Source organism: Solanum verrucosum, unplaced genomic scaffold (genome assembly GCF_900185275.1).
Source record: "Solanum verrucosum unplaced genomic scaffold, falcon-dt-bn FXZP01000230.1, whole genome shotgun sequence".
NCBI classification, from domain to species: domain Eukaryota; kingdom Viridiplantae; phylum Streptophyta; class Magnoliopsida; order Solanales; family Solanaceae; genus Solanum; species Solanum verrucosum.
This window is the reverse complement of record NW_026019954.1, coordinates 768,773-788,148: the sequence shown is the minus strand read 5'-3', so window position 1 is coordinate 788,148 and position 19,376 is coordinate 768,773. Positions and strand designations below refer to the sequence as shown.

At 28.4% G+C, this 19,376-nt stretch overlaps 1 protein-coding gene across 2 annotated transcripts in view; it reads right to left on the bottom strand.

Moving 5' to 3' along the window:
• LOC125814277 (cyclin-D2-1-like) overlaps positions 1–14,608 on the bottom strand; it is a 211,034-nt gene extending 196,426 nt beyond the window's left edge. Inside the window, exons 1-6 of one of the 2 annotated variants that reach the window (XM_049493745.1) lie at positions 13,857–14,608; positions 13,039–13,125; positions 12,841–12,939; positions 12,551–12,743; positions 12,334–12,458; positions 11,341–12,227 (exon numbers count right to left, since the gene is read on the bottom strand). In XM_049493745.1, coding sequence (XP_049349702.1) covers positions 11,991–12,227; positions 12,334–12,458; positions 12,551–12,743; positions 12,841–12,939; positions 13,039–13,125; positions 13,857–14,198 — 1,083 coding nt within the window. In that variant the 5' untranslated portion in view covers positions 14,199–14,608 and the 3' untranslated portion in view covers positions 11,341–11,990. Of the gene's footprint in view, positions 1–11,340; positions 12,228–12,333; positions 12,459–12,550; positions 12,744–12,840; positions 12,940–13,038; positions 13,126–13,856 lie in introns of those variants that run through there. The other variant, XM_049493746.1, reaches the window with a different exon arrangement.
• Between the last annotated feature and the right edge of the window lie 4,768 nt (positions 14,609–19,376).

Genomic DNA, 19,376 nt, shown 5'->3' with positions numbered 1-19,376 from the left:
TTTAATTTGTTGTATACTAAGTCCTATTAATTTGAGGTAATCGTAAGAGCTCATAAATTTCAAATTTTATTATCCGATTCTGTGTATAAATAAAATATCAAACAACAAAATAAATTTTTACTTTTTTTTGGAAAGGCAAGGGAAACATTTCTGCAATGTAACAGGTTTCAGTGATTTACATGTATTCTACTGTTGCATCACGCCTTAATAAGCCTTATGAAACACAAAAGTTCTTTAAACGTTAGCATGGCCTAACTTTCGATTTCTGCAAAAAAAAAAATGTCAAAACTTTTCAGTGCAGCGATCACTAGAATGATGTTGACTATTACTTATTATGGAAAAATAATGGACAGCGAAAACATTTTAGAAACATATTATATGCATAAACAACAATAGGAGGTTGTTCAGTTGGTAACTTTTTTTACTTTTGATCTTAAAATTATGCGTTTGAGTCGGGGAGCAAAAGAAGTGAAAGGTCTTAGGAAGAGGTATTTTTTTTTATTTTTTACTATTTGCGTGAATAATAGACTATATAAACGATCAAATAAACATCCAAACGTGGTAGAATATCTATTTTTAAAAAAAATTCAAAGTGTGAGAAAATATCTTTCAATGAGTCAAACTTCAATTCTATGGTTTAAATTAAAGCAACGATCCCAAATTAATAGACGAACACTTTTCAATACATGGGTGGGAAAAAATTCTTTTCTTATCTCTAGGTTATAAGGATTCCTACAAAAAAAAAAAGACACATTTTTCATGTCCAAAACCTTGACAAAAATGAGTTTGTTTCTATATCGAATCAAAAAGAAATTATCAATTAAATTATTATTTAATTCATAAGTATATATTATTATCATCCAATTATGAGACATTGATTTAACTCAAAATCGAATCTCACATTTTAATAACCAATCACATACATGAGGCTTCCTACAACAGACACATTATATATGGAACACTCTCATACTTTAGCACATTGGTCCTTTTTTCTTCACTAAAGTTGTGTTTGGTATAGAGAATTTTTTTTTCTTTTTTATATTTGATCGGTCAAAATTTTCAAAAATATATATTTTAAAAAAATAATAAGTTTATTAAAAAGGAAAAGATAACTTTTCTAGTGGAAGTAGGAAAACAATTTCCGCAAGTAGCATTCCAAAAATTCCACATTGATTCATGTGTTCTCCAACGATCTTCAACGCATCTTATCTTCACCTCCACCACTCATGATATTTTTCTAAATTATATACAAATATTTTAGAATAATATTTTTTGCTTACCTCCAAACACAAAAGAACAATTAAAAAGCTAATTTATTTTTCTAACAAAAATATTTTCCTTCGTACCAAACACATCTAAATTAAGTCTATGTCTAAATGATACTTGTATAGGTAAATAAAAGAATCTTTCTCCCCATCATGAATACAATAGCAATATGATGCATGGTACTTGACCATCTCCACTTTTTTTACTAAAATTTATATTGCAGAGGTCTCATATATCTTTCTTTAACCTCTATTTATGGAAATAGCTAATCAATTATCATAATGGAAATAAAATAATTTTAGTACAAGGTTACTTGTAAAGGTAAGAAAAGAATCTCTTATGGTAGCAGCATAATTGCAAAAATGACCCCATTAATATTGTACACTACTCTTAATTTGTCTACTGTATGCAATGATTATATATTCTTTTTTTGCAGAATGAATTTCTCATAAAAAATTGAGTACATTGACCAATTCAATCGAATTTGTCATGTTTTTGTTCGATTTATGATTCTTTTTTAGTCACGGGATTATTTCTCTTTTATACTCTTTTTAAAATCTTATTAGAATTGAAGTATTTAATAAATCAATGTTGAGAATATTGAAAAAGGACATTATCTAAATAAAGAAATTGAGTACTGAAGCACATGACTGTAGATAGTTTTTTAATATCTAAATTTTTGTTTAAAATAGTAAATTAATATAATCTAATTTAATTTTAAAAATTAGTCAAATTAACTTTCGAAAAGCACAACATGACAATTAAAAGTGGATGGGAGATTATTATCTTTGTTTACTAAAAAAAAAAAAAAAAAAGTTGCAATAGCATAATCAGAAAATATTACATGCACCATTTTATATAGAATATGCTTCTACATGGGCTCGACACATGCCGGCCTGGTTCGAAAAATAACTTTGATAAGGGTTGGGCCTGGCATGATTGGGGAAATTATGAGCAAAATTAGTGAGCAAATAATAAGGCTTGGACTATAATTATGAGCCCATAAAACTATCTTCATTCTTGGTTCTAGGAGAAATTATATGAAAGAACTAGAATATGGAGAAACATTGGTGAGCCCATCACAAGGCTTGGACTAAAATTATGATCTCACAAAAGTATATGAACTAGAACATATATTTTCCTTTTGAGAAAAATTTAGAAATAGCAAACATATTAGACATAATAAAGCTCTATAGCTATAGTTTCGATAATTGCATTTCATAACTATAGTTTTGTTTTCTATGGAGGTTGCGGTTTGTATTTATACATTGAATTTTTTAGAACTTCATTTGTATATTAAACTTGCCAATATACAAGTAGGATAATCTATTATGATTTTTTCATCAATCGTATACAAATAGATAGGGTAAACATATACAAAATTCTGGATTTATATAATCGGAAACCAAATTATACAAATCAAGCGAATAGCAATAATTGAGGAAATTGTAGCCGCAAATTACAATTTTGTTAAACCGTAGCTATAATACCTAAATAGGCCAAATATTTGCTATTCTGTATAATCCCCCCCCCCCCCTTTTTTTTTTTTTCAAAATAGAGAAAAATTGGTGAGCCCATGACATGGTTTGGACGAAAGTTATGAGCCCACGAAACTATATGGACAGAACAGAATCAGTGAACCCATTATAGAGCTTGGACTTGGATAAAATTATCTTGATGGGCTATACTTGAAATAATGTGGCCTTATACCCAAACGGGAAAATTACGCGTATAAGCAAACATATACTAGTTAATTAGTTAACATGATTATAGTTTGTCTTAATTACAATTTGCGACCTACTTTTAGTTATAATTACACGACTCAACTTTTTCGTTTTGTAAAATTCGCACGTTTGTATAATTCAGAATTTGTATAAGATAATTTGTATAACTTTTGTATAATTCGGAATTTGTATAACTATTTACACTTATGATATTTGTAATTGTATAAATTCGTTATTTCGAGTTTATACAAAAATAACTGAATTATACAAATGTACCCGCGAATTATACAAACGAGACACCTTAAACTGTAGCTATAACCCGTAAATATGCAAACTATAACTATGAAGCAAAATTAAGTTTATTATATTGCTAAAATTTTCGCCACCCAAAATTGGCCTAAGCATAGTCTAGGCCCGATTCAAGTAACCCTGTTCCAAAATGGACAGTCCTATTTTACAAAGGTTGTAGCAATTTTGGTCACTCAAATTTTAGTTGACTTTTAAGTAATTGAAATGACATTTTTTTGACAATTTTGCTCATGATTACCAATTGTTCCACCACTTAAATATCCATATGTTATGTTAAATTTGTATTGTCATTTCATATTTAACCGTAATATAGTTCTAAATATAGCCCAAATGTAACACACTTTTCATTAAAACAAAATGTAGTTAAAAGCATACGTTTCTAATAATTTATCTAGTAAATAGGAGTGTTGCAAGTATCAAGACAAGTGTGGCTTTTCACAAAAGACATTTTAGAAGTATCAATTTGTAGCTTCTTGTTAGAATCAAACAACTTATCATCATGTCAAAAGTCATAACTGATATCAAAAGACAATTTATTTTTTTAAATTAACCTACCAAACAAGCACAATATATTCAATGATGACTCTAATCTGGTCATCTCATCCCTCGTAGACCTTACCATATGCATAATATTAGCGTTACCAACACTTCCCAAAGATCAAATTTCCTAGTCAAACTTCTAACAACCCCTTTACAATACTGACTAATTCTGTCATACTTCACTGACCATATGATAGTGTATATATATATAAGAAATTAATTAAAGAATGGTGTCCCTCCTTCCCTAGGCTAGTATATAAAAAGTATAGTTGGTAATAGTAAGTGCTATGATGATTTTTTTTTATAGATAAAAGAGAGGTAGACTATAAATAATAACAGTCTTTTGTAAGACTGTAAAGCAAAATTGTAACAAGCATCTATCAGACATTTTCCATCATAAGGTTTTATAAGTAAATATATATAAATATTGATTATTGACCCCCTTTGGCCTTTTGTCTCTGCCCTCTTAACCCCATTTACAACCATGCTTGCTAAATTTTTACGCTCCTTCAATGGCCCTATATTCTCATTTCAATTATTCATCACTACTACATCTCAATATCTTGTAAATAACCCCCACCCCTTACCCCCACCCACATCCCTTCATCATTTATTTTTCCTACCCTATATGCACCATGCTTGATTTATAAATGGTGTTCACGATCTATTATATACGCGTTTATGGGGAAGGGGATTTGAGTGAACCCCTTGTGGCCCTAGCTCAGCCGGCCGCTCGTGATGTACAAACTAGTTTTTGATAAATATAATGACGATTTGTTTAGTCGTTAATTACACGTAATTTGCTGAGAGCCTGAGATATTAATTCTGACTATCAAAAGTTGAAATATATAGGCTCACACTAGGTGTTTTAGCTTGGAGTGATCACGAATTTGAAATATTTGATCGAAACATAGTTTGGAATTGTTAATTATTTTAATAGCTTGAATTGGTTGGAAGGTTTCTTCAAATAACAAATATTTGGCTTAACTATTCAATTAAATGATATCGAACATGATTTTTTCATCTCTTTACGAGAAATAAGTGGGATATTTCATATCGAGTCTTCAAATTTTTATTTCAATACTTGGGGCACAAGGCCTAATGCTTGAGATGTGCTACAATGTTCACTTTATTGTAGTATTTCATTAATAAAACTATCAAGTATAAATGAATAAAGGGAGAAATGATAACTAAGCTCATCGATATACGTTCCTTGCACTTATATAACAAAATCTTAGTGAGTCTCTCTTTTCTTTTTTCCTTTTTCCCCACCAAGATATTCAAACATTTTTTCTATTATAATAATTGTATTAAAGATGACAAAATTAAAAGTCAACATACAAATCATCAACATAATTGTAAAACAAATGAAATAACTTCATTACATAGTATGTTACATTAGTATTCATGTATGTGTGACTGGACAACAAGATACATTCTTTGGGATCAAATTAGAGGTATGCTACAATATCATAGTCCATAGTAGGGGTGTATATAATCGGGTTGGTTTGGGTTTTTCAAATATCAAATCAAACCATTTGTGTTGGATTTTTAAATCTATAAATCAAACCAAATCAATAAAACTCGAGTTTTTCAACCTCGGGTTTTTTCGGGTTTTTCTGGCAAAGTATTCATACAAACATATAATTTACTTGTACTCCAAATATTTATTTAGTCCTACCAAAGTACAACTATCTAAGGTGTTTCTTAAGAAAATAACACAAAATATGATATGAGTAATGGAACTAAAATATCCAATAAAATAATAATAATATGAAATCGCGTAAAACAAATATTGCAAATTAACAAGTCATAATGAAAATGATCATAATTTAAAAGTACTAAATCATGCTAAAATAAGTTTAGTAAGTATTAGTTACGTGACTAAATATTAAAGGAAATTAAAATTAGATTATGTATTTGAATTGAATAAAGCAATGTAAAACCAACGAACAAATATTCAATATTATTGTCATTCTTAGTGTTGAATTGATTTTCTTTTTGCATTAGTACTAATTTGATTTTGATTTAAGCTTTATTATAATTACCAACATTGTGGATTATAATTTTTATTGAAACATTCCGAATTCTAAGTTTCAAACTTGAAATAATATACTAAAAGATAAAAACTATGAAAAAGTATAAGAAATATTTAAAAATTATATCAAAGTAAATATTTTTATGTATCAAATAAAATTTTAAAATTATATATATAATGTCGGGTTGGTTTAGTCTCGGATTTTTTTTCTCGGTTTGACTCGGTTTGCGGTTTGATTCGGTTTTCGGTTCGGGTTTGTACACCCCTAGTCCATACCTAGTACAATAGATAAGTTAGAAATTTTGTTGTGAGTGTTCAAATTCAATATATATGTATAAAAAGTATATTTAGTCTTATATGCATAATATAATTTTCTAGATACAACCATATAATCACATTTTAGTCTGTGCGTATCTCAATCACTCGTTCAATATAAACGTAATTTCTTTTAAATGATGGTCCTAAACTATTTTATCAGTTGTTGAAAGGTTTTGAGTTGGATACTCGATTTTTTTTCCGTAACATAAGCGCTAATCCCTTGGAGGAACAAGGAAAAACAAAAGGAATATAAAATAGTTGAAATGTAATTTGTTGTAATATTAACAAACAAAACAATCCTAACTTTTTTGTTGTCAAATAAGAAATAGAATAGGGGCAAAATGAAGTAGTCCCACATGAGCAAATTAAAGCCATATATTTCTCATTGATTGTGATGCAATATGATCCACCATTTTCATTTCTGAAACTAAACGCTCCTTCTGAAATAATTCACTTTAAACGAAGCTTCCCAAAGTGAAAGAACAAAATGGGGTTGGGGGTAGGGGTCCAGTCGAGCAGTGGTGGAGCCAGAATTTTTCAAAATGAGTTTAATTTATAAAGAAGTAGGCATATGAAGAAGTTGAAAAGGGTTAAACATCTACTATATAACACCTCAAAAACTGAATGAATGAATCCCTCGATCCTACCTGACTCCACTCGCCGTCGAGTGCATTTATTACTATTATTGACATAAACAAAATGATTTTTTTTAAAAAAAATAAATGGATGAGGGGCTGGCATATTATTATTATCTGAACAGTCTCAAGGCACTCAATTTCCGTGACAAAATTTAAAGACTGTTTTGAACATTCACAATCATAATTTGATGCTCTCTATATACATTTGTTCTCTACATATACACATGCATTTATTATTGTACTTTGAAACTTATCTTTATCTACTTCTTTATACAATCTATAGTTTTTTATATTTACATCCATACCTTTTCAGATCAATATAAGTCATCTCGTCTAAAAATCTAAATGGTTAAAATATATACTCTAGGTATATGGCTCGCTCTTAAAGACATTTTGTATGCCTTCATATATTCGATGAGAGAAACTCGAATTTTTAACATTCATCCACAAATGTGATCCCGATTTTATAGTTCATACACTAGTTTTAGTGTGAACTTATGAGTCAAATTAAAGAACATATTTATAAAAAATGATATGATAGTCATTATCTAAAAGTTAATTAACTCGTGAGTACTATTTTCGACTTTTTTTCTAGTCATTTTTGTTTTAATATTGTATTGTAAATTGTCTTAATTTAAGGAAATTTTTGCAATAGTATGAAATGGAAAATGTACTTCTATAATATGAAAGATATAATTAAACGTGCAACATTTTTATATAATAACAAGCCTGCGCTATGGAATAATTAACTTGAATTGACAATTGGACATGTTAATCATTATTGCGTGTTACGTACGTTAGTGCTACACTTTAACATAAATTAATTAGTGCTTACCTCGGATAATCAAAGTTATTATTACATGTTACACTAGTAAAATAAAAATAAAAATAGTAACACTATAACTAATCATATGTATATTAATAATTTTAACCTTATACATCTGGAATTTACTTTACAACCAAAATTTTAATATTTATTGAAATTGATATAACTTCTCATATATATATATATACATCTTATTGTTTTTCGGAACGGGTTGTCAGTGTCAGAAGTAGAGTAGAAGGTATGGATTCGATAGAATTCCTTAACTCTGATCTAAATTTTGTATTTATTTTTAATTATTAAGTTACAATCTAGTCGAGAGTCTTTTGAAACCAGTCTTTCTATCTTCACGAGATAATGATAAGATCTACATACATTTTATCCTTCCAGACCCCACTTTTGTGAGATTTCATTAGGTATGTTGTTGTTGTTATTAATTTAGAATCTAATAACTGAAATGAATAAAACTCAGTTCAAAATTTCAAATCATGCATCCGCCTCTAATCAGTACTATAAAATGTTGCTACACAATATTTCATGCATTGACTATTATAAGGAACTATTGTACCAATATAAAAGTATAGATTCCAAGAAGTTTTTTTTTGTAGGACTTTTCATGGTTTATTAAATGAAAGAATTTCATTTCAACTATGAATAGTAGTCATGCACAGTAAATACATAATAATTGAGACATAGATAATTATTGAAAATAGTATGGGTGACAAAAAACTGTAAAATCTACTTACTGCTATTGGGCTTGGACCTACCATGGGACAAATCAAGCATTTATATCTCAGAACTTGCTGCATTACATTAACTATGAAAAAAGTGCATTTACTCCTTTGAACTAAAAAAAAGATACTAAAAAATAAAATAAAATAAAATAAAATAAAAATTGGTCCTACTATGTATTAAAATTGACGTACTTTTTGGTTGAATAAAAGAAAATATACAGCGAAAAAAGTATCGAACGAGTCGAATCACCAGAGGTTCTCAACCTAACAAGCAACATTTTCATTAATTGCCATGAGTAGGCAGGCGCAGAATTTTCACCAATACAAAATAAATATTCAACTATATATAATACATATGTGTGATTTTTCGATTAATGAAATTTGAATGAACCTCTTCCATTCTTTGTCATAAACTAAAGAAGAAAAGAAGGAATATGGAAACAACTTAGTATTTAAGTAGAGAAAAATAGTGAACTCGTCGATCTATCAAATTAAATGTTCATGTTATTTGTCATGTTTATCTTTTGCACAACTCTTAAAATATATTGACTAAAAGAGAATAATCTAATTACATTACCCTTATTCTCTATTTTCAATTTATTATTACTCTGTATGTTTTCACTCTAAATTATAATTATAAAAAATCCAAAAACAACTCTAATTTATTTCATGGCCCAACACAACGACTCCAATTTTCAAATATTATTTTCACTTTAAAAATAAAAATTACTTTTTCTATATTCAAAATGAAACATAGTCAAACGCCTACTTTAATTAGAGATTCCCTCCGATCTCCATTAAAAATCTAGATAGTGGAATTTGCTAAGGGAGTTTACACCTAAATAGCAGCCAGAGATGACAATAATAGTAAATTGAAAGATTAATAAATACTGGTCCTGATTAAGACTGAGCATTCTGAAATTTTAATTATCATTATTATTTTTTCAAAAAGGGTGAAGAATATTTTTGTCTATTTGTCTTTCATAATTTATATTTTTCATCAGTAACACATGTATGGTACAACAATGCTGCCATGATTGTCGATAATTATGCACCTTCTTAAATTTTTTAACTGTCCATCATTTGTTATTTTATATATTAAGAGCTTCAGGTACCCCAAATTTAATTTAAATTAAAAGGGAACCTAATTATTTCTTTTAAAACAGCATACTAATAAGTAAAATTGTAGTATTATGTTAAGATTCATTACACTTCTAAGTACATATAATATAATTTAAACATCTTGTTTACAAAATGTATCTACATGTTATATAGATGTTGTGTGTTTTACACTAAATATACATATATTATACATACTTATACACTATATATATATACAATCAGAGTATATAATAATATATATTTTGATCATATTATTAAAGTAGATGATCGATCGATATATTTATGTAAGTTTCCCTAATTAATGTGATTACTCTTTTGCAAGACTGATTATGTGAAAATTGGCTAAATTGTCAGCCCCCTTTCTTTTTGTTGAGAGAACTTATTCCACAACAAACCCAAGGACCACAATGGAGTGATAATTGATAAGCACTCGTTCATTTTTAATCAGATGTTTTATATTTGAGTCTCTTTAGATACGGAGTCGCATTTGTTAGGGAGTGCTTTATCCTACAACGTGGGACTTCACGATGCAAATTTAGATTTAGTTGAAATTCAATGTGAGTACTGAACACCGGAGTGGAAACCAAAAAAAATATTCCACAAACCCAAAAGGGATAAAAGTTGATAAAACTTTACAAATACAGTATTTCTGAAATTCTGGCAGTGCCTGAACTGAGACAAATTGTAGTATATTCTTTGCCCATGAAAGTGCTTTTTTTTTTCTTCTTTTTATTCAAAAGTCCCATTCTATATAGTACCAAATTAAACAAACAATTATTAAACAAGAAAAGAAGAAAAAATGGTACAATTTTAGTTATATGTATGTGTTTATATATATATTTTTCAAGATTATTAAAGTTGAAGAGTTTTATGCCCATTGCATTGCCAAATAAAACTAGTCCCATACTGATAAGGATAAAAGTGAAACAGGCTACTCTTACACTTCTTTAATAAGCATAGCACCAAATCCCATAGAGTCCAACGACAAACAGTCAAACAAGGACTCATCACATGTGCTCCACAAAAAAGTATATGGCAGGAGGTTATTTTGGTCTTTTCCATTTCATAAGATTTAAATTTTTTAATTTATCGAGACATGACTTTAGATAGGAGGTTATAAATATCATGAATTAAGATATAAAGTTAGTAGGGAGTAGAATGAACGTTGTCTCGCTTACTCTTTTATACTAATAATCATAGTATCTGCAGTATTGTATTTCGATCATCACATTTTTTGGTGTAATTATTATTTCTTTACTCAAAATGATTTGTCATATTTTCTTTAAAATTTTATCATTATTTCTTTTTTTGATCTACGGTGATATCTTTTTTTTTTATTAAGGATGTTATCGAAAACATCTCTACATTTTAAAGCAGGATTAAAATTTGAATAAACTCTGTCATTTAAACCTCAACTATTTCTAAAATTTGCATGCACTATATCCTTCGAACCTCACCTATAGAAATACACTAGGTATATATGATCATGTATTAGAATTTGTTATAGCAATTAAAGTGGTGTATTTTTCAAGTTACTAACCCCTCTTTTAATGTGAGTTGTGCTCAAGAGGATACCTTGTCAAATTGAAAAAGAAGAAAAAAAATATTCTACATAAAAAGTATTGGATACTATTATAAGTAATGTGAATCCTTTTGAAGAAAACATGATTTCACCTAAAATAGACCAATATCACACTAATAAGAGTATTTTTGTGTTATCATGGCCCAACACATCTTAGGTGATTGATTTATTAGTGTAAAGATTTGATTGTACTGTATATATATTATGTATAGAAATAGCAACAAATTATAAAAGGCACATGAAATATTACTGAACTGTATAGTTTAGACTTTCATAAAGAAGCCATAAAAGTATATACATAATGCAAAAGTGCACATAACAACAAATAAAATTAAACAACTCAAAATTTCTCTCTTGGGTTTTCACCTTCCACCACTTGCGCATTTTTTTATTTTATTTAATTTCTAAAAACTTTTTTTAAACTCTAAAAACAAATACAAGCCCTCAAAGGCTAAACAAACTTTTATCTATGATAAACTCAAAAGCAAGATAAGATTATAGAGTTGCTCTTTTTCTTTTTTTTTGGTTTTATTTTGCATTCTCATTTTCTAATTACTTGCCTAATTAATCTTGGCTTCTTTAGCTGTCAAGAAGTCTAATATTTAACAGCTCCAACATTTTTTTTTATATGTTAATGGAATGAAACCTTTTGTCTATATATCTTTTCTTCAATCTCCAACCACCAAAATGATCCAACTACTCATAATCTCTCTTTTCCCCCACCACCATTATATGTATTCATTTTCTTCATAATATTTCCTAACTTTCTTTATTGTGAAGTATGTGTTGTGGGGTGCATTGTAATTCTTAAAAGATCACACCAAAACTCTCATTCAACTATATCATAATAACTTGACAAAAGGCCTTCTTTCCACTTAATATTCACCCATCCATCTCTAAGTATCCACTTCATAAGGTGTATTTAGCTTTCTCCTCTTCACTGGACTATTATGAGATGAATTAGACCGCGACTCAACTCCTGAGCCATCAGTTCTGTAACTTAAACATGCTGCATCCAACACACCAATTGGACTCTGAGGAACAGATGGGATTGAAGAAGCAATTGGAACTTTAACAAAGTCACTTGCTAAAGACAATTCTTGAATCAATTCAATGCACTTCATAACTTTATCCTGCAAAGTTAAGAGTAAAGATGAAAACTTTAGTATGGTTGTAAGTTAATCAACATGGAAATGATCAAATTTTGTACTAACGAGTTTTTAGGACCACTATATTTACCTTTTGTACATGCTGAACTAGAGCAGATAGTGCTTTGTCACTGTCTACTGTCTCAGTTTTTACTGCAAATGAGATTGCTACTGCTGCTGCAATTACAGAAGGCTTGAATTCCAAGAAGTGAATTCCTGCATTGAATTTTATCACCCACCCAAAAGTTAGTCCATCAAACAAGCACAAATCAAGATTATAATTGTCTCAAGATTAAATGGTATTTCACCTTTTAGTGTGCTTAGTATGAGTTCAACTGATTTATTGATCGAAGATATTTGATCGTTATTTATCTTCTTGATGAAATAATCTATGTAAGAGAATGGGGTGATAGCCTGCATTCTCCATTTCAATGTGGTCAGCACAAGTAGCTCCATTCTTTGTATTGTTTTAGCTTCAAATACAAACTTTGCATCCCCTCCCTGTCGATCAATTCATCATCGCAAATTCACAATTAGAAACAACATAACCAATGTAATCCCACGACTAATCCCACGAATGTACTTATGAAAAATTCACCTGTAAATCTAGAGACAGAGGAACATCAGTCTCCTCCATTTTGGCAGCAATCGACAGACAAGCTACGCCAAGTAACTGCATCATCCAAGCCTTTTCCTTCTGTGGAAACAACAATAGATGTTATAACTTATAAGCAATGTGATTGAATGGAAATAAACACAAAGCAATACTACCAAATTCAGTAATCAAAGAACTTACAGGCAAGTCATAAGCAGAAAGGAATCTATCAAGATAGTTGACAGCCAAATATGCACACATTGGACCAAAATTGAACTGTGAATGAACCTGCAAGAACCGATCCACCGTTAGATTTACTCCATATCCAACTCGAACAATAATAAATACAATTAGTAACTGATAATCAATCACATATCTACAGTGTGAAACACAAGAAGCAGAACAAACAAGTAAAGAGGTAAAAAAAATCATGTACTAGACAGCTAAGAGTTGGTGAAACAGTAAAAAAAGATCCAAAACATAAAAAGTGAAATCCTACACAAACTCATTTAACATATCAGTATTAGCTGACAATAAACAAAACACCAAAAGGATTCCCCACAAACCCCATTCATATTTTGTGTGAATGTATTGCAAAAAGTTTAACCATGATAAAGTAAAAAACCAAGAATCATTCACCCCATCCCCCCACTCCACACACACATCCCAAACTAAAACCTCCTAAAGATAATTATGACATATAATCAACCTCCCCTTTTGAACCAAGAAAATTTTACATCACTGAAACTCCCTTATTAAATACTCCAGTTCATTACCAGTCACTGTTTAGGAATCTAATAACTTGAAATCTAATTAATCTAAGTTATTAAGAACCATTAGTCAACAATTTCCATTATTAAATCATTAGATTGCTCGGATTCTCCAAAATTGTTGCCACACTCGTATCGGATCCTCCAAAAATGCATTACTTTTGAAGGATCTAACACGCACCCGGCGACATTTTTCGAAGAATCCGATCATCTGAAATTAAGACCATCTATAAGATTCATGAACCAAACCTTAGCAATCCAATCAAGAATCTCATCTCTAGCCCCAATATCCAAATCCCCATTTCTCAATCTTTCAAGATAATCAACAGCAGGCATATGCTCACATTCTTTTTCAATCATCAAAACTAAACACTCATCACTCTGCAATGGAACACCAGTATAAAACTCCTCCCCATTAAACAACTTCCTGTTTTCTTGACCATTTCGATGAATCCTAGGATACCATATATCTTCCACCACAACTTCCTCCACAAACCCAAATCCGACATCATCGTCCTCATTGCAAAAAATGCTACTGTTGTCTTCAGCACACAAAAGGCTAGAAACTGCACAATCCATACTGGGTGCCATTGAAATACCTCAAAAAACTCTTTTATCTTTCAATCAACAAAAAAAGATTCGTTCTTTAACAATATCAACAACCAAAAAAATCAAAATCTGTAGTTTTTAACAAAACATTTTCAAATCTGAACCGATTTTCTTGAAAAAGAATGGATTTTGAAGAGGATAACAAGAAAAAGATGATCTGTGAAGTTGTCGTTTGATTCCTCTGTGTTTTGAGTGACTGATTGTTGACTAGATGTGGATGAAGAAGAGTGATAAGGGTGAGATGAGATGAGATATAGCGGCTATGGAGAAGAAAAGGGTGTCTTTTATATTGGATTTTTAGGGCATTTAGAGAGAGAAAGAGAAGGGGAAGGGGGCAACAATGGAAGAAAATGAGAAATGGGGGTGGCGAAAATATAGACAGGAACAAGTGGGGAAAAAAATGTAAAGAGAAATGTATACACATTTATGCCATAAGCATATTTGGAAGACAATATACGCTCTGTATATTGTGTATATACACGTATATACAACTTTACTTTCTCTTTTATTGTATATATTTTTTTTTGGTGGTCATCTACTACGCCCATCTATATTGTAGTTAAAATAATTAATATTTATATCACGCCGGATCCACAAAACGAAGATCTTTGATTAAAATGAAATTTCATTTGTTACACCATATTCTTTGATAGTAATTGTTTTACTCTTGAAGTGAGATTAATATATATATATAAATCTTGCTTGACTAAAAGTTAATTAATACTACTAATAAAAGGATTACATCATTTGATGAGATTAATTTAAGAAAGAATTCAAGTACAATACACATTGTCAAAGGTAAATAATCTTTGTAACATTGCGTCATTTTTATTTAGTTTGTAATATTTGGATATTATAAAGTGAAATATACGTTTAGTCATCGCTCGAGTTTTATAAAATATAATATAAAAACTTTTCTTTAATAGAAAAAATGTATGTTAAATACTAGGGCTTTATTGAATCCCGAGGATTTGCTCGTAACCCCTAGAAAAATATACCGGCAATGTATTTTTAAGGACAGTGGTATTACTTCAAATTCTTTTTTCTCCAATTCAACTTTTTAATTTTTCTTTTAAATAAATTTCACCTATTTTAGCATATAATATATTTATTTTTTAAGCTCTTAAAGAATCTTACATGTAAATATCATTTGATAATATGTTAGTATAAAATATTTTTCACATTAGTGGTATATAACACTTAGATTTTAAGAGAAAATGTATTTATGTATAGAACCATTAAAAATAGTTATTTATTTTACACGGCTTATTATTTTGCAACTTCGTATTGTAATTTTTTTTTATTTTTTTTAAACATCAATATTTATATATATCAAATAAATTTCATGTGGAAACTAGATGTACATAATTTGACTTTTACCTTTTATATTAACTTGATTTTTTTTTTAGAATTTAATACTTTCACAATATGAATTTACAATACAATTAAAAGTTTATTAATAAATCAATTATTTAATGTTGAAAAATAGCAAAGATACAGTTATCCTTCTTATTTTGGTAAGGATATTATTGTATCAATGTTTGAATTTTATAATTAAGTAGAAAATGTAATGATTGCATTTGAGGAAATATATTTGATAGCACTAATATAAGAGCAAATATTTGGTTCTAAATAGAATTTGCTTGTCTCCTCCTTTTCTACAATCAAATAAATCAATGTCTTTAATTTTACTAAACCTTTTTATGTTTTCTTCATTAATAAAACATAATGAGAGAATAACTATATAAGTTTTTTTTCCTTTTTTCATGCCAGAAAAATAAAAAAAAATGTCATATAATTAGCAGTCATAACAATTCAGGATTCATATTAGCAGAGATATAAGAATGTTTGATAATTTCGTATATTTATTTAGGTTTTAATTATCATAATCAAAATTAACGGTTATATGATAACTAAAGGTGGTAAATATTCGATAAAATGAGACAGAAAAAAATGCCTGAAATTCTAATATCAATCGTGTGATGCACACGATAAAGTTTTTCTTTAAAGTGCATTTGAATTAACTTAAATATTATATTATTTACGAGTTCAGGTTGTATTTCCTTCAATTCATTTTACTTGTCATGATTTCATTTTGTCTTTTAAAAGACATCAACTAAAAAGGTACTCCCTTTTCAAATTAATTAAATTGTTGAGACAATTTTCATTTTTCAAATTAACTTAATTATTCAATCTTCAAGGCTACTTTTAGAGTATTCTTCCAATTTTACCCTTCATTAGTTAGTATTGAAATTAATTATTGTAATTAATATTTAGTTATCTAATCATAAATTAGATAATAATTAAAAAGGGTAAAAATGAAAAGCTATGTTTAGTGCATTGTGAAAAACTTTAACAATTCAATTAATTTAAAATGGAGGATATCCTAAGCAATCTTTTTTTTACTGAGTAAGATTATTTAATTATATCTTGATTTACTAAAATGCTAATTATTTATATACACATGACAACTTAAATGGATCGGAGTGAGTATACATTATCAATATAAAAAATGAAATACTCCATTTAGTAATCATTCTCTGTTATAACTAATAATTTATCTCATATTCAGAATCAAAAATCTTATATTTATATAGAATCATTTATAGCATATCCATATTTATTTTATATTCATAATTATAAATTCTATATTTTAAATAGACTAATATGTAACATCCTATATATCTATCTTATTTTCGTAATTACAATATTTTTAACATGTAAAATGGCATAATTTAAGAAGGAGTTGGTAAATTTGTAACAAGTAAAGGGTAATTTAGTAAATGGAAAATGTAGAAAAGGACGGATTGGCTGTAAAATTTGTCTTGTTGCTGGGGGTATTGCCACGTGGAATTAAAAGTGTAATGGGCTGGCAAATGGTTATGTACAGTTTCAGTAGAAAACTGCAATTATGATATGTGGCAGAACTAATTTTCACACCTTTTTTTTTTGGATTTTATATCTATTTTTTACTTTAAAAACAAATTTATTTCCCCTAATATACGCTCTATTTTATTTTATTTTATTTTATGAATAGAGGTCTATTTTAATTGACAGAAATATCAATTTCCTCCCTAAGTTCTCATTCAACAAACGAAAATAGTCCACCATTGCATGCTACTTTCTCCATTTTAATTTGTCTGTCTTATTTTTAAAAAAAAATCTCTTTTTATTTTTCGATAACTATAATTTTTAATTTTTTATGTAATATGTTTAAAATTAAAGATTTTTTTAAAATGATGATGCATTGACATATTTTTTAATTAATTTATGATATTAAAAAAAAATTATAACAAATTAAAATAAAACAAATAAATTAAAACAGACACAATATAACTTATCCACTCTATTAATGAAATGAGCTATGCCATTTTTTTTTGGGTGGTGGGTGGGTGGGTAGGAGGGGTGGTCAGAAATATCCTTTTTCTTCTCCTAAATTTTCAATCAACAAACAAATAAATCCATTCAAATTATTATTATTATTATTAGTACATGGTATAAGACTTCTTTTTAGTATTTGATGCTATATGAAAATAAAATTAGCATATGCGCGTGCATTATCCTATTTTTTTAAAAAAGTTTCTCACTTGATGTATAGTAATTTTGTTGGGATTTGACTAAATTTAAATTCATGTATGACAATTGAAGTTGTTGGTCGGAGAGATCAGACAAATGATTATGCTTAATGATTTAACTTACTAGATATCGACTTTTAAATATATTAACCGCTAGCCAACTAACAATATATCGAGTAATTTGGTATTGAATTACTAGTAATTATTAAATGGTGTATTAGTTCAATAATTTCATACTCCCTTGACCCTTTTCTCACTTTCACTCACTAATAAATTAATTTTTCATCAAACAAAATAATTTTTGTAGCTCTACTTAAATGGTGATTCCGTAATTATAAATCACATTGAAAAATAGATGAGAGCCACATTTTTTAGGGTGCAAGCATTTATGTAACAAATATTCACATGTACAACAATTTATTATTTCAACACCAATAAGGCTTTAGGGTTAATAATATGTTTTTTATATATTTATCGGGTTAACGATTTACGCAATAAAAAAATTGAGTATCTCGCTCCTATATCGATAAATCATTAATTGTAAAATTTTAATATGTGCATTAATCGTTAATTCGATAACCTAATATACATAAGTCAATTTTGCTTGTGACTTATCAGTTATGTTTCAATTTTGAATTACCATAATAACATTATTAATTAATGGGACGACACTCGCAACAAAGAAAATTCTATTTTCAAAATTGGAACCCAAAATCTCTAATTAAGAATAATAAAAAATTCAATCATCTCATCATAACCCATATTGATTATTAGACAAATATAATTTCAGTTGACAAAATAATTATGTCTGTCAGAATTAGATTACATAGTCTCACACTAATTGTAGTGACATTTCCATGAGTTAATTCTCATGTCTCAACCACTAAGTCATTCATTAAGATACATGACATAAATTTTGGGAGCAAGACCTATTGGTTTTTGTAGTGTTAAAATTTTTAAGTCTAATTTTAGCAAGTGATTATTGATTCCTATAAATTAATGTTATGGTATTTTACTTGATGAAATATACATAATAAAATTATAATGACAAAATAAATGAAAGTAAATAATAAATTTGTTATGTTTATTATGATTTGTTGTACATATAGCATCATTGTACCGTACATAACCGAAAAACAAAAACCATACAGCGCATAATGAAGAATATCAGGAAGAAAACAATTAAACCGTCAAAGCTCTTTATAAATAGTTTTTGACTATTATATTGATTGACTGTTATACACCTATAACAACATTTGACTGTCTTCGAAGTAAAAATTATCATTTTTTTGTTCTATTTAATATTGTTAAAAGATAAAAATATAGTTTTGTGCAAGAAAATAGACTTGGGCAATTTTTATTTATTTATGTAGGTGTTTCATCATTATTTGGTCCATCTAATTATATTAGTAAAAGTCTTAATTTGTTCCTCTAATAAAGTTTTTTGCACAAAGTGTCTGACAATTCTAATGAATTTGATGTGGTCCAACTACCTCACTCACAAATCACAATATTTATTGGCTCACAATGTGTGAAAATGCCTTTGTACTATATATGTAAATAAAAAAGTAACAAGAAAAAGATA